Source organism: Branchiostoma floridae, chromosome 7, assembly GCF_000003815.2.
Source record: "Branchiostoma floridae strain S238N-H82 chromosome 7, Bfl_VNyyK, whole genome shotgun sequence".
Taxonomy (NCBI): domain Eukaryota; kingdom Metazoa; phylum Chordata; class Leptocardii; order Amphioxiformes; family Branchiostomatidae; genus Branchiostoma; species Branchiostoma floridae.
In genome coordinates, this window is record NC_049985.1 from 24709967 (window position 1) to 24725523 (window position 15557).

The 15557-nt window shown below is 40.9% G+C and overlaps 3 protein-coding genes across 3 annotated transcripts in view; all 3 read left to right on the forward strand.

The window, feature by feature from the left end:
- LOC118420221 (E3 ubiquitin-protein ligase TRIM56-like) overlaps positions 1–1461 on the forward strand; it is a 3487-nt gene extending 2026 nt beyond the window's left edge. The window contains exon 2 of the mRNA XM_035826939.1: positions 1430–1461. Within this exon, the coding sequence (XP_035682832.1) occupies positions 1430–1461 (32 nt within the window). The remainder of the gene's footprint in view (positions 1–1429) is intronic.
- A 94-nt stretch (positions 1462–1555) lies between these two features.
- Positions 1556–5526, forward strand: LOC118419878. The gene is made up of 4 exons (XM_035826532.1): positions 1556–1676; positions 2085–2260; positions 3001–4263; positions 4973–5526. The coding sequence occupies exons 1-4, from the start codon at positions 1654–1656 to the stop codon at positions 5158–5160; spliced, it is 1650 nt and encodes a 549-aa protein (XP_035682425.1). The 5' UTR covers positions 1556–1653; the 3' UTR covers positions 5161–5526.
- Positions 5527–7460: 1934 nt separating this feature from the next.
- The window catches only part of LOC118420222 (prolyl 4-hydroxylase subunit alpha-1-like), a 28090-nt gene continuing 19993 nt past the window's right edge, over positions 7461–15557 (forward strand). Inside the window, exons 1-8 of the mRNA XM_035826940.1 lie at positions 7461–7573; positions 8473–8621; positions 9732–9893; positions 10660–10830; positions 12205–12314; positions 13403–13454; positions 14046–14215; positions 15003–15179. Coding sequence (XP_035682833.1) covers positions 7461–7573; positions 8473–8621; positions 9732–9893; positions 10660–10830; positions 12205–12314; positions 13403–13454; positions 14046–14215; positions 15003–15179 — 1104 coding nt within the window. The remainder of the gene's footprint in view (positions 7574–8472; positions 8622–9731; positions 9894–10659; positions 10831–12204; positions 12315–13402; positions 13455–14045; positions 14216–15002; positions 15180–15557) is intronic.

The window sequence follows — 15557 nt, forward strand, 5'->3', positions numbered from 1 at the left end:
GTCAACTAACTTCCTTCTGATTATGGTGAAATGAAATGTCATGGAGTTTATATTTTACCCTGCGTTTGTCTATGTCTGTGTATAAGCAAGATAACTCAAGAACGGCTGGGTGGATTGGTTTCATACTAGATGTGTTGATGGTGTGTGATGAAAGCTAGAAATGATTAGATTTTGGGCCCCCTAGCGGCTTCCTTTGTACTGCAGCACAATTTCCGGGTTTGCTATCTCATTTTCTGAACAAGCTATGGTCACGATTTTTAGGTGTTAGATAGTTCTTGTGTTAAGAAATAAGTGCCATAAGTTTGTGCTCCCTAACGGCTCCCTAGTTTTGGGATAGCAGGGGCATTTTTGTCAAAAACTGAAGACGATAACTCAAGATGGGAACAACGGATTTTCATGCGTTTTGGTATGTAGATACTTTAGACAATGTTGTACAAAATAAAATACTAATTATGCCAAATGGGAGTACATTTGTATCATTAATGAGAATATTCTATGATAGCGGTCTTTTCTATGTATGTCTTGTCCCGGACGTGATATGGTTTTGACATTTGGCTGGTAGGTAGCTTGCAGCATCATGACAAAGTGAGGCAGGTTTCAGCCCCCGAAAATTTAATTTCGGAACTGCAGGGGCGTTTTGTCAAGACATTCCAAAGAGGATAACTGCAGAAAGGATTGATGAATTGGCATCATTTTAGGCATGCAGGTAGCTTGGGCAAAGATGTTCATAATGATATGCATGTTATGCAAATGAGGACTTAATTTGCATAATTAATGAGGAAATTGTATAATTCCATTGATTGCAATAACTGGGCTTCAATAGATGTCACACTTGTTAATCATGATAGGTGGAATATAATCAGATACCAAATATGGTAATCAAGAGCTTATTTGCATAATTTTTGTCAAAATTGCAAAACCACTTCATGATTAATGATGGGAATTTTATAATTGTGACATGTGTACGTTAGTCAATGATGAACAAAACCATGCATAAATTATGTTAATGTGTTAGTCAATTGCATGAAATTTACAAAAGCTCTTATTTCATGGAGGTATGAGGTCGCCTAACTCTAGTTCTTCATCTTTTTTTTAAAGTCGGAGGCTAGAATAATCCACGCCTGCTATGACGTTGTCATACTTTTTCAAGCCCACCTTTCTACTGATATGTATGTACATCAGAATGCCCCCTATTTCTCTTAACTGGGGATGCTTGAATCATCTTCATGTTTTGGTCTGTAAAACTAGGGAACTTTTGCTTTGGAAATATAACACTTATGTTTGTATCTTTATCAGATCAGATGTTGGCATGCACATTTAATTTAAACCTTACATCTCTACTTACGTGAAGGATTTGCAGAGGACAGTGACCTCCATCCGATTTTTACGGCCCTATTTTGCTAAATTCTACCATCAAAACCCTTTTAAGACGACCTGGTGCAGGCTGGTAGTGTTCTGTGATGCTCAAACTATTGTCGGCCTCAGGGATTGCTGTGCTGTTGGATTGCACCAGGTTAATTGACATACCGGGTAAGTGAAATACTGGTCGCCCGGTTCGCGATGATTCATGAATCCATCACAGAACTAACCGTAACTTTTTTGTGAACAGGTGCCTTACCTTCAGCATGGGACACACAGACACAGAAGGGGGCGATGGGTGAAATCCTTTCACAGTGGTACGTTCTTTGCTAATTTAATACTTTACAACTATCATTTTTTGCCTGGCGGAAAGGAATTTATGTTTCCCTCTCAGTGACGTTATGTCTACTAAAACGTAACACAGTATCAGCCAACAAAATGATGAGTTGGCGGAAATATCAGAAATGTTTATGGAATTGACAACAGCTCGGCAGCACGCATGTCACATATCAATGTGGTCTTGATAAATCTTCTATGGTTACACATACAGTTCAGCATCATTATAAGCAGCACGGCTACATGTAACAGCAAGTGCAAATGTCTTATCAAAACATCATGAAGAATTCTTCTAGAATGTCCAGGCCATTTTTCATATGTTAAATCTACGAAAGTTCTGATTTGAAGTCCCCTCCCCCCGGACTAATCTGAGAGTCTGGTGTTCACAGGAAACCCAAGAATGATGATGATCAGAGGTCAATTCTGGTGTCCAATATACCACCCACCCTAGCAGATGACAAGGTGATGATCCACTTCCAGCGGTCATCTCACGGTGGGGGAGATGTGAGACAGGTCAGGAGGCTGTCACCTTCACAGGCCAAGGTCATCTTTGATGATGTGAAAGGTTAGTGGACGTACATTTAGCCTTATGCAAATGTCAGACGAGTAGTCTAGAACCATTGTCGATTCGAACCATAAATGACTGCCGGATACTGCGGGAATAGCCAGGGGGTACCTCTCAGTGTTTTCACGATTAGGTCACGTCGTTTAGTTGTTGCCGGGTCCCCGGTTGATTTTAACTCCGAGTTAAAAACAATTCGGGGCCCAGCAGTCCAGAATTTAGACAGGTAACCACAGGACGCCCAGTGGGGCACCAAGCCCGGAAGTGCCAAGAGAGCCTGTGAAGTCGAACTACTCGGCAGGGCCCCTTTCTCAAGTTGTGACGGAAGCATTAGGCTGTTTGTGGAGGATTCTACATTTTGTTTTACATGATTGTACTCAGGCTACTACTCGTCTGAAATGTCGTATTTCTTTCAAAGTCAGTAGCAACACCGGCTCGTGGCAAAATTGTCCCAGTTATTCAATGTAAAGTCCTGTTTTCAAAATGATTTATGATTGAGAAGAGAAGACTAGCCTGACTGCCACCCACCCTGGAGACCCCGCCATGTGTCGCAGATACCTTTTACACGCAAACAATCCGTCCTAGGAAATACACACACACGTTGACAGATAATTTCTTTGGCCCATGTAATTCGGGCCTACGTTTTTGTCAATGTCAGTCTAACTCATCCTTGTTCGGTGTAATCACCGCTCTGTAACAACGCATTATTTACCTCATTTGACTGATTCTAGATTTTTTTCTAGTCATCGACAGGGTTGTTGCTAGGAAACATGAGCTGGATGGAGTGACCCTGCATGTCGAGGCTTGGTCATCTTTCCTGGTCAGGGCGCAGGAGATGGACAGAGCCAATTTTGAATGCACAATGTCAGGAGCAGCCACTTCTACATTTTACGGTGGGTCAGCATCTAGAGATAAAGAATCAAGGAGGGACCAACCCTTGCCTACTCCAGAAGGAAGCACAGGACCTGGTAGCACATACACGTTGGCAGATAGTGACACGTCTGATGATGATGAGGATGATGATACGTCTGATGATGATGAGGATGATGTCATCATTCATCACATCAATAACAGCAAGAATGGAAACACAGTACGACTAGTAGAGCCTGTAGAGCCAGACATATTATCTTATATCATCAAGGTGCACAAGGCAAAAATCATCACCATAGCAGAGAGACATAAGGTTAGTTTCGGTCATAATGAAAAGAGAACAGTGGTGCATTTCATAGGGTTGATGAAGAATGCTATAGATGCACTTGAAGATTTCATCACAATGTATCAGGGTCTTTTTGGCAAAATCAAGTCTATTTCCCTTGATACAAATTTGCATGGTGTCAAATCAGATGTCTGTTCATATGCTGTAGAAGTTGTGCAGAAATCTTCCCAAACAGTGTTCATTAAGAACACAGATGGAAAGATAGTATTCATCGGAGATGAGTCTGAGGTTCGCTCTACAAGAGCAGAAATTTGTTCCATCTTGAATATCTCTGAGTCAAGGAGAAGGAAACCACACACAAGCAGTGCTCCAATATCGCCTACTGTGCTTGGACCAGGCCAAGGAAGTGCAACTGCCATCTTGTCTAACCTTAGCTTAGGAGATAAACTGGTCTTCTTAGATAAGATAAAAGGCATCCAGATCTGTGTGGTGGAAGGCGACATCACCCAGCAGAAAGTTGATGTAATAGTCAATGCAGCTAACAACACTCTGAATCTGAACTGGGGAGTGGCGGGTGCTATAAGCAAAGCAGGAGGGATCAGCATTCAGGCAGAGTGCGACTCACACATGAAACAAAGAGGCTACTTACACCTGAAGACGACCGAGTGTGTGTGGACTTGGGGAGGGAGTCTTCCCTGCAAGTATGTTATCCATGCAGTCGGCCCGATGTACAGTGGAACGTACGGTTCGCAGAGATGTCAGCAGGAGCTCCATGATACATGCCACAAGGTGCTCAGAATGGCCTCTGATCTGAAGGCTGGGTCCATTGCTATGCCTGCCATCGGTTCAGGTAATTATGAAATCCTTGTTTATCCTTCTCCTGTCTAATCTTCAAATTGATTCGTTGCTTTGAATGGGCGAAATAAGCTGAAATCTGGCATGGAACGGAGATAGCAAATACTCCAATAGATTGTTTGATAGGTGCCTTAAGAATTACTTCATTTAGTTTTTTTTGGTCGTATTTTGGGCCTATTCTGGTATTTGGGAGACTTTTAAAAATCCATTTTGGAGTTTAATGATGTTTTGGGATAGGTCAAATTCTGCACAATGTTGATATGAAATAGCTTTTGCATTGGTGGGATGGCTGAAATCCACTGTATTTGCTCAAGAGTAAATGTCAGCCTTTCTAGTTGTTTTTGACTTTGGAAGAATTCGCGCTTTAATATATTTTTATATTTTATAGTTTTCCCATATATAGACATGTTTTTCAATTTGCTCACTTTCTTTGGAAATAAATATTGATGTGCGTACAGCTGCCAACCATATAATTAAGTAATGTGTGGCCTTATTGTATCAAGTATTGTTTCCTATATTCTTTTGATTGTCTGAAATTTTGGGGTGCTCAGTGACCTTTCTGTTAAGGAGAAAATTTATTACAGTTAAGACTTCAGTGTTTTAGCTAAGGTATTCGTCATTGCTTGAAATAACTAGTATCCTGATCTTATTAAATCTTATACTGTGTTATTGTGACTGATCTTATAACTCACTTTTTGTTCCAGGAATGCCTAGTGACCTTTGTGCTGAGTCCATGTTCAGTGCCATCACTGACTTCATCGAGAATGTCAACCCCAAGCATAACAGCCTTGTCGATATTCGCATCATTGACAAAGACAGAAAGGTAGCTGAAGTCTTTTGTAAGGTCATCGCCAAGATGCTTGTGAGATTCCATGCAAATAAGACAGCCTGATCCTCAGTATTTGACAAGAGTGAAGGAGGAACTGGCGTCAGACAGAATCAAGTAAATTTCGCACAATTTAGTGCATACTCATGGTCTTACATACAATTGCTCTGTATGTTAGCTTCTAAAAAGAGCATTTTTCATAAGCTGTGATGGCAAATTCCAAAGCGGCAGCCATGTTCACTGTGATATTACGAGTAAACAGTTAGTAAAAGATGAACTATTTGTATACATAATGAAATCATCTGACAACACTGTACATACTACAAAAACTGTGTGAATTCATATACATTTGTTTCAAGAGAAGGAAAGAGACATGTAAATTGTAGAATAGCATAGCATTACATATTTGGATATTTTGTAAACGATAGATGTACTGGTAGTGTAGCATAGCCTTAGTTGTTCTGTCTCTCCCACTGGCACTGTAAAGATTCTTTACAGAAACGTTTTATGTAACTACTGCATTTAGCCCATTGTCATTGTCATTATAGACTGAAATCAATTCGACATGGTGGCAGAAGGAATGTTCATGTGGCTCAATATATCTCCTGGTTCCAATTGGTTGGTAACTTGAAGATTCTGGTTCAATTCCTTGGGTCAGACCATCTCGCTTGTGGCTGCACCCACCATTCAGAAGCGACATAAAATGAGGGTCCTATGTTTGAGGAGATGCCTCGGGACAGGCTAGCAACCCCTTCCTATAAATGTACCCTATACCACTAAAACAGTAAGGAAATATGCCGCCCTTTGTGCTACTAGGCACTGCAGGGGTCTCATTCAACGAATGAACAAATCTGGTGGCAGGAATTAAGAACTTAAAGTCTGATTGGTAAGATTCGATTTACTCTAACATCCGAATTGTGTGTAATACTACTTGTACAAATGTCTTTGTTCATTGAAAGATTCACATTTTGTTGAATGTTGTCAGGAACTGTTGTATTTTATTGCATTGACGAAAGCACTTTGAAAATCTCTCTGCTATGCACTCTGGCGATGAGGTATAGTCGTAGTGTATAGAACAAAATATGACGTTTTACGCGAGCAATCCGCCTCTCCTCTGGGCTTAGTTCACAATTAGAAAAAAAAGCGGCCGTACCGGGCAGTTCTCGTTTTTTTGCACTTTCAAGCGTGGCCGGACTTAAAATCAACCTTGGACCGGGTACCAAATATACGCCGTGACCTATCTGAGGTCTGGTGCGGGCCAGTACGGGCGACGCACCTGCCATGTACGGACTGAACGTTTTCAGGAATACGTGGCGGACGTGGCCTCCACAAAAAAACGTAAGGACAAATTGCACGTACGGCGGGTTGTGCCCCAGGCTTAAGATGCGTTTGATTTCATAATACGTAAGGGTCTCAGCTTTAGTTATTCAGGGCGCCACCGAAGTTGTGAGCGAGGTCGGTACGTGAGGCCCTCTTTCCGCTAGATGGTTAAGCGAACGTACAGCGAAGCAACGTTACATTTATATGACTCTAACACTTGTATTATGGTGCAGTAAAAGTAAAGTTGATATTGAAACATTAGTATCCTATTTTGTGACATGAATGGCTATGAATAAATTGTCAGAATCTTAATAATCTTGTTGTGACAAGCCCCGTTTTTTTTGCTTCTGTTAAAATAGACAGTGTCCTCCAGGATTGCATCACATTGCCACTTATGATATAGACCTAATACATACAATCATTTGTTCCAGTTGAAATACGTTTGCTTTGTCTACTACAATTATTCGCCTTTCTATCCTAAACAAAGACGATAATGCCATACCTTGTTGCCCGGCGACGTATTGATTAGTGAGGTATAATTGTACTTTCATAGAATACTTCGACGACTTTTATCAGTGAAGAACAAGCTTAAGCTGCCTGTAACTTCGTAAACACGAAAACCCAAATGGTAAGATATAATCAAGGTGCATCAATTTTTTCTATATTCATACTAGTAACCCTCTGTCCACACATAATGAGAAAGCTGTCACCGTGGTGATTTTCTTCCTTAGTGTCCGCCATTCAGTTCACCAGACATGTTCGCCTCAGGGCGTTCACTTCAATTGAGATCAATACACTACTAAGTGTGTCTTTTTGTTCCACTGAGATCGATAGCGTAATGTTTCTACCATATGACACCACGTCACAAACGACTGTGTAACAGCTGGTATCTACCTTGCCGTGTTATCCAGTAGAAACATATCCACGTACAACAAGAGCCACGTTGACACACATGAAACACACAGAGCAAAATGGATGTAGTTACAGTTTTTGTCAGCCTTTCCTTGATCTTAATCGGGTTGCATTCTTCGGAAGTTTCTTCGGAGATGTACTCCTCTATGTCCCGTCTTGAGAAATTGGTGGCTGTCGAAGAGAAACTGGTGGAAATGTCAAAAGAATTCCTGAAAGAGGAGAAGAGTCGCCTGCATTCTTTAGAAAGGTAGGAATTACACTACGTCTCATTCAATCTATAGATATAGGTTAAGATGTAAGGATTTGTCAGTTTAGTTCTTTCGTTTGAAAGGGCTCTTTTGGTTGGTTAATGAAGGACGTAAAAATTAAAAAATTTCATCGTTTTAGTTAATGTTGTCGGTACACGTTTGATTAGCAACATATTGAATGAATGAAAACCTTTATTGTACATTTTTGCCAAACTGGCTAAGTACAGGTAGACATGTACACAACAAAACACGTTGAACATATACACGTTAATATACATTTAATAGATATAAAATAAAACTAATCATTACATAAATTAGCTTCATTTTTCAGTTATGGTATACGTTTTACGATAGGTGGTTGTCTATTTGTTATGATAGGAACTTCAACTGACTGCGATATTTCGTCGATGGTCTTGGCACTACAAGAAATCTTATTCTTGGCGAAAATCATTTTATAATACAGTTTATTCCTATTCATTTATTTAGTCATTCAATAGAGCTTTGCTGAGAAATATCTATCGAGACTCCAACAACAGGAACATAGGACGTTGCTATGTATCGCCTGATTCTCTAGCTGAATACAATTCAATGCTTGTGTACAAGCTTGCGTCACTGGGGGGTTCGTTCACTGCGTCACTGTTGTTTTATTTTCTCCGATTATTTATAATTTAGATATTGCGTAAAACGTCAAAAACTAAAAAAAAAGACAAAATACACAAAAAGAAAGAAATTCGTTCATTTCTGAAATTCGTTCATCTCTGAAATTCGTTCAGTATCTTTCAAACCCCGCAGTGCGGTGGGAGCGCAATTTCGTTATAAACTAGGTGTGTTACACCATAAGGCGGTTTACCAGGTATTCAATACAAACAAACAAAGCTTTTATGCTCTTTCATTGCAGTTTTGTAGAGACAGCTGAGCAGCAGCTGCAGATGAGTGTCAACAAGTCCATGTCTCTGGTCCACCATCCGGTCGGAGCGTATCTACTGGTCAAGAGACTGAGTTCGGACTGGCTACAACATGTCAAGAGCGTTTACCAGCCTCTCACGGGTAGGTTTACAAATATTACAAGTATACACGACTTTACGTCATTTATTGAAAGGCGCCCCTTTTCCACTAAAGTTTGTGACTACTTAGGCCCCCTTTCCACTAGACGGCGATCGCGCTGCGCTCTCACAGCGACCTAAATAGGATATGTGTACCCTTCGCTTTCACACTTGGTATATCATACAAAACGTACAAGTGCGATTGAGAAGACAACAAAACACACAAAGTGTAAACAAATTCGTTTCTTTTCTATAGAATTCGTTGAGCGATCTGTCAAAAACTAGGTCGCAGAGAGAGCGCGGCGAGAGCGCCGTCCAAGTGGAAAGGGGGTATAATCGACAAAAAATCGATTTCTCGCACATCTGTGCGTTCTGTTGTCTTTTTTTAAAACGACAACAAAACGCGCAAAATGTTGAACGAGAAATCGATCGTACATTTCATCATGCATCACAATAATAAAGGGCAAAAGTACTTATTATGATGTTTGGTCGCTAGCGCTAGATAGTCTCTTAGTGGTCGCCGTCTAGTGGAAGGAAGGGTAGGTCTCAAGACGGCGATTGCACTGCGCTCTCACTGCGGCCTGAGTACGATATGTGTAACCTTCGCTTACACACTGGGTTTATCATACAGAATGTTAAAGTGTGACCGAGTAGACAACAAAACACACAAAGTGTAAAAAGATTCGTTTCTCTTCTATAGAATTCGTTGAGCGATCTGTCAAATTTTAGGTCGCAGAGAGAGCGCGGCGAGAGCGCCGTCCTAGTGGAAAGGGGGTATAACCGAGTTCAGTCTTAGATATTAGTCTACATGTGGTCAGAATGGCGAGTTAGAATGGTTAGAAGACGCGACCGACCATCCCTGACCCTGAGGTCATCCCTGAGGGTGATTGAGGAAGATGTTGGCCTCCAAGATGGAGACCTTCTGTCCGTCATGAGCGACAAAGTCGTCTGGAAGAACTTAATATGTCACCGGATGGATGAACTGAACTGAACTGAACTAAGAATGGCGTTATCCGCATCAACAGAGGACGTACCGATGAGAATAGCTACACATTGTTATGATCATAAGGTTCCTCTCTGAGATAAAAGGTCTTTTTCATCCCCATTCTCCAAGATTTCGTGAACAGGTACAACAGCGAGTACCACGGACAGCTTCCTTCAGCTGAAGACGCCGAGTGGTCAGCACACGCCATTCTGAGACTGCAGGAGGTCTACCAACTGGACATACGCAACATTATCAGCGGTCAGATGGAACTCGGTCTCAGTACGAACAACGGTGTGATGTTTTTTTGTTTTGTTATGATAGTTGTTATGTTTTGCCTAACCGGTAAACCGCCTTTTAAACGTAGGCGTAACAATCTAGATTTCAAAGCAAGTAAGATTGGCACAGGTTTAATCCACTCATACTTATAAGTTTTGATAAATGTGGTGGGTTTTGTAATTTTGAATAAGAGACGCTTTTTTCACAACCCCTTTTTTACGCTTGCACCGACGTTTAGGTGACTCTCGGTCACCTTTCTCAGGGCAATTTTGACTGGTTCACTTTGTACTGCAACATAGGTGTCGCTACTTGTAGAAGCGACCACAAACATAAAGTATCTACATATATACAGCAATTGTTTATGCGATGTATGATGCGGCCTCAAACGTTAAGTTGTCAATTAATAGTAATAACGGTGCTCCTTTTTACGAATGCGGTCCAAAACGTGACTAAGTACGATTTAAACCAGTCAGAATTGTCCTAAGGATTAGGTAACAGACGGTCATCGAAACGTCTGTGGAAATAAAGCAAAGATTTCGTACTAACCTGTTGAAACTATTCACGGATGTCGTAGGCTCTTTAATAACGTGCATGAGGTGTGACTCTCCTCAAACACAGAGTCTCCAACTTTATGTTCCGTCCGAGAGATAGACCTTACCCGACAGTAGGTACTCATTTTCGCTTGAAATTCCCAAGGTGTACAACATCGGTGGGCAGCTAAACTGTTTACAGTTAGATTTTAAGTCATCCATTCTAACCACAATACCACCACCTGTCACAGTGCCTGGATCCATGGAGCAAAATGCGCTGCGTCTGAAGAGAGAGGACATCTTCGCCATAGCAAAGGGGGCGTACAGAAACAACGACTACCGGAACGCAGTCAAGTGGCTGAACGAATCCATACAACTGATGGAGGCGGAGGAGGTGACCGAGAACAGGGAGAATCTAGAGGGTGCAGAATTTGACTAGTTCACTTTATCTTACCGCTTAGGCCACAGCAAATACATTTTATGGAAAACATCCTCTGCAGACTGCAAAAATACTAAGATAGGGCTAAAAAAAAGATGGCTAAATTTTCAAATTGACACATTGTTAACAAGAATTTAAGTGACAAAACATGATATCACAGCCAACAAGGTATTCATTCCTGTTTGCAGGAAGTGAACTAGTGTACTAAAGGTGAAACCTGAGTGGCAGACTTACAAAATATTACTTACAAAGTTGGCAACTACACACATGGCTTCTATAGTGGTGCCACTTTTACAACTATCCAACAAGTTTCACTTCTGCAACTACAGTGATTGCTACTTCACTAGTGTCACTTCTACAGCTACAACCAAGTTTTGGCCCTTGACCGGCTTGGGGGTGGCTGGCTCGGTTGTTGGTACTCATGTGGTAGCCATATGACCAAACCACTGTATAAGCACGTTTACTGTACCGAGTACGCATATGCAGCGACAGCAAATGTGGGTAATATGTCAAGGGCGAAGGCTCCTGGGACATAAACAAATCACGTCTGGACATTGTTACGCAAATTGAGACAATGGTCGAGACGATAACTGTTTACAAGTCTCGGGCCTTCACCATTGACATACGAGGGGCATTCAATAAGTAATGTCCCTGACCCATTTCCCATAGCAGGAGATTAATGAAACTTGGCACAGTTATTAGTCTTTCTCTACATAGGAACCACCCAGAGTTATGCATTTCTCCCATTATTTGATGTAGCTCTGGACACCGTTCTTGTAGGACATCCCAGGTTGGTCCTCCGACAGATGCCTCATCAATGGCAGAAGAGGGACGACCAGGTCTGGGAGCTGTTTCCACAGACTTCCGGCCTTGTTTGAATTCAGGATGCCAGCGTTTTACAAGGTCATATGATGGGGCATCATCACCATAAGTTTTTTTCATTTCATCAAAAGTCCCTTTGGTGTGCGTCCTTTCAAATACAAAAACCGGATCACTGCGCGACACTCAACTTGCTCCATTTCACACCTGGTCCATTTCGCACCTGACTCAGTTCAAACACCAGTAAATCAGTAACCATAATTAGTTCAGAGCTGTATTTTGCAACATAACCCATAGAGATATGACTCACTACACATACAACATTTCATCTAGATCAGACAACTGGCAGTGGGTCAGGGGCATTACTTATTGAATGCCCCTCGTATTACCCACAATGCTTGCACATGCCTACTCGGAACTGTGAACGTTCTTATTCCTTTGGCAATGGTCTGAAGTACAATTTTTTTCTGACCATCTATCTGTCTTTCGACTGTTTTCGGTCCTGACCCTGTCTCTCCTTGTCTTACATATCATTCAGAGAGTGAAGACGCCGGTGATACAAGTGGCGCATTGCGTTATAAAGGAAACGTCAAGAAAGAAAATCTCAAATTCAGTGCGTTGCAATATCTTGGATACTCGCTGTACAAGGTAGTGTTATGTATTTTTCTCTCCCGTATATCAAAGTTTTTACCTGTTTGCAAAACTTCATTTCGACTAGGTCTATTATTATCTACTGACATATAACATCTATTATCATAATACCGGTACGTTTACGATGATTTCTCTAGCCATACTGATTTGACAAATTGTCAACGCATCATTTTCTCCAGTTACATGTTGCTGTTATAGGTTACCCTTGATCTGTGTAACTTTTCTGCCACTCTTGTCCTGCTAAAAGCGTAATATTGTAATTGTAACACGCCGCGGAATTACACGGCGAACGGGCGCGTGGTTGGGAGGGGGTAAGAATACCGTTAGGAAGAAACACGGCACAATTAACTGCCGCTATGTACATTTATACATCCTCTGATGTTCCTTCCTTTTCTGTCAGTAAATGCATAAAACATAAACCTGCATGAGCATACAAAATGTCATGAGAAAACGGACGTATACTGTCAAGAATTTTCATTTAACTCCTGTCCGTCACAACCGCTATGACGTAACACTTCACTGCTAGCGTAGATACAAAAATGGCGGGAAAATGGCTGCGTATGTTCAATTTTGCCCTTTCAGTCGTAGATCCGGGCTATTATGCAACGGTTCTTCACACTTTTACATGAGTTGTAGGTCACCAACAGAAATTCAAGATTGTTGTTGAATCATGTTCGTCTTGTGCCGTGAGCATGTGTAATTATGATCTATAAATTTGGCGATGAACGTGACAGTGTGTTCGTCCCACGACGAGCTGCCTACCTCGAAAAAAGATACTGAAAACTTTTGGCCTTGTTGTCTTCGAATGCATTGTTATCGATGCTTTGTAAATGATGTATTGGACACCTACATGTCTGAAGTGTGCATACCTCAGAAATAACTATTGTTGCATGTGTAGATCTCTTTAAGTTCCAGTATTTTTAATCTACCGGTATAAGTCTTACTACCGGTATTATGCCAATGCATGTTATAGTGGATATGAATAAGACATTTTCTCAGAGAAGTTTATTTGAAACCTTTAAGACAGAATCCATCCAATAATAAATGTGTAATTTGAAATTTTTAAAATCTGACAATTTTTGCAGCAAGGTGACCTTGAAGATGCGCTTGCAATCTACAAAAAAGCCTCGTCTCTTGGTGAGTACTGGTACTAGTCGCTTTCCGTGCGTTATCTTCCTTCATGTCAACTGTTGGATTGTCTGTTTCTAGTGGAATTTACAGATTTCCCTCCAACTTTTCATTTGCAATATTAAGATCACATCTAATCATTCTAATCTTATTAGTTTGGAGTCGTCCATGTTTTCTTTTTTTTTCAAAATGATGACACATACATGTACACAGAAAAGATTGTTTTGTTATCAGAAAACATAATGACAAGTTCAGCCCCACCTGACCGTATAAAGATCTTTGTTATCTGTTTTTTTTTAGTAAATAGAATCTCAATATTAATTCTGTATCCCTCTTTTTAGTTTACAGTCGAATGTACGAAAGTCACAGTCACAGCACTGTACTCTTTAAGTTGTCAAGGGAGATTCTCTATAATGCGTATGAATTTAACCGTTAACTTACATATTACTTATTTCTATGAATATCTCTGTTTATTCACCTATTTATTTATTTATATATCTATGATATTATAATATCTTTATATACTAATATATTTATGTTTGGACGTATGTAAACTGCTTAAAATCCTTCTTTTTAATTTTGTCTTTACTGTTTTCAAAGATCCAAAACATGACGAAGTTCGTGATAGCATAAAGCTCCTACAGAGGAAGATTCGCTCCGCTAACATGTTCGGAAATGTCAACAACGACGAGCACCCTCGCCCGTGGGCTTCTGCGTCCAACGCGAAGATGATCAAATACATGGCTCTATGTCGGCATGAACTAAAGCCGGTGATTTTACCATTATGATAGTCTTTATACGATTTAGAGTTGATTTCAGCAATACTCGGTTTGTTAAAACGCATAAGGAACATAACTTTTTTCAGTACTACTTTAGACGTATAACTAGCACAGAACTGAAAAACGTATATTCCTAATACGCATTTTGACACACCTAGTATAGCTTAACCTACAAAATCCTACCGCTTTACCATTAACCGTTACCAAAAAGCGAGAAGAAGTCGAACTTCTATGCTAGCTCTATGATACTTTTACATGTACATGTATGCTTTGCCGTCTATGTGACATGTACTTGACTAAGTTGAGCAAAAATGTACAACGAAGGTCTACATTTATATCTAGATATCTCAGCTTTTAAGCCCCTGTCAAAGATTCAGCACCTTCTTACAACTTTATCCCGACCACCTCCCGACCATGTTCGACACTGAAATATGACTAAGCTGGAATCCATCACTTTTCTAGCTAGCTCCAATTCGATACTCTGATTGTATCAAACTAATCAGAATGTAACTTTCCCCACTTCTACTATTCAAAATTTATACTCTGTTATTGCAGATAAAGGTTGAAGACTAATAGGCAACCAACTCCAAAACACAGATCACGACTAGCTTCCAACAATGGTCTGGAGATCGGGTGGTCATGGTCGGGTTTAGAAGAAGAACTTTATTGTACGACAATTGTACATGATACAATGTTACAGTCTACCCCTGGCATCAATTTTGAATAGTTGCAATTTTTGTCAAATCTCTCTAATTTTCAACATATGGCTTCTTCCCAGCGCCCAGACGTACAGGCCAGACTGAAATGCCGGTACCAAAGTAACGGTAACCCGTATCTTCTCCTGGGGCCTGTGAAGACTGAAGTACTCAGCAGAAAGAAGCCGGAAATAACGCTGTTCTATGACGTCATTACAGATGAAGAGGCACAGACGATCAAGAACCGTTCACTCCCAAAGGTAAGAGGAAAGCTTACAGCTAGAACGGCTAATTACAGTCAAACCTGTATTAGGGGCCACCTTTACAGAGGGGCAACCTGTCCATAGTGGCCACTTTTTGTCAAAAGTGACTGTACAGTCAAACCTGTCTATAGTGGCCACTCAAGGGACCGGACAAATGTGGCCACTATAGACAGGTGGCCTCTGTATAGAGGTGGCAACTTGTAGATAAGATACCCAAGGGACCGACAAAAAGTGGCCACTATGGACAGGTGGCCCCTCTGTAGAGGTGGCCTCTAATACAGGTTTGACTGTACCTTCGTCAAGAAGGTTATATTTTTGATGCTGTGTGCGTGTGCGTGTGTGTGCGTGTGTGTCCTTGTGTGAGTGTATGTATGT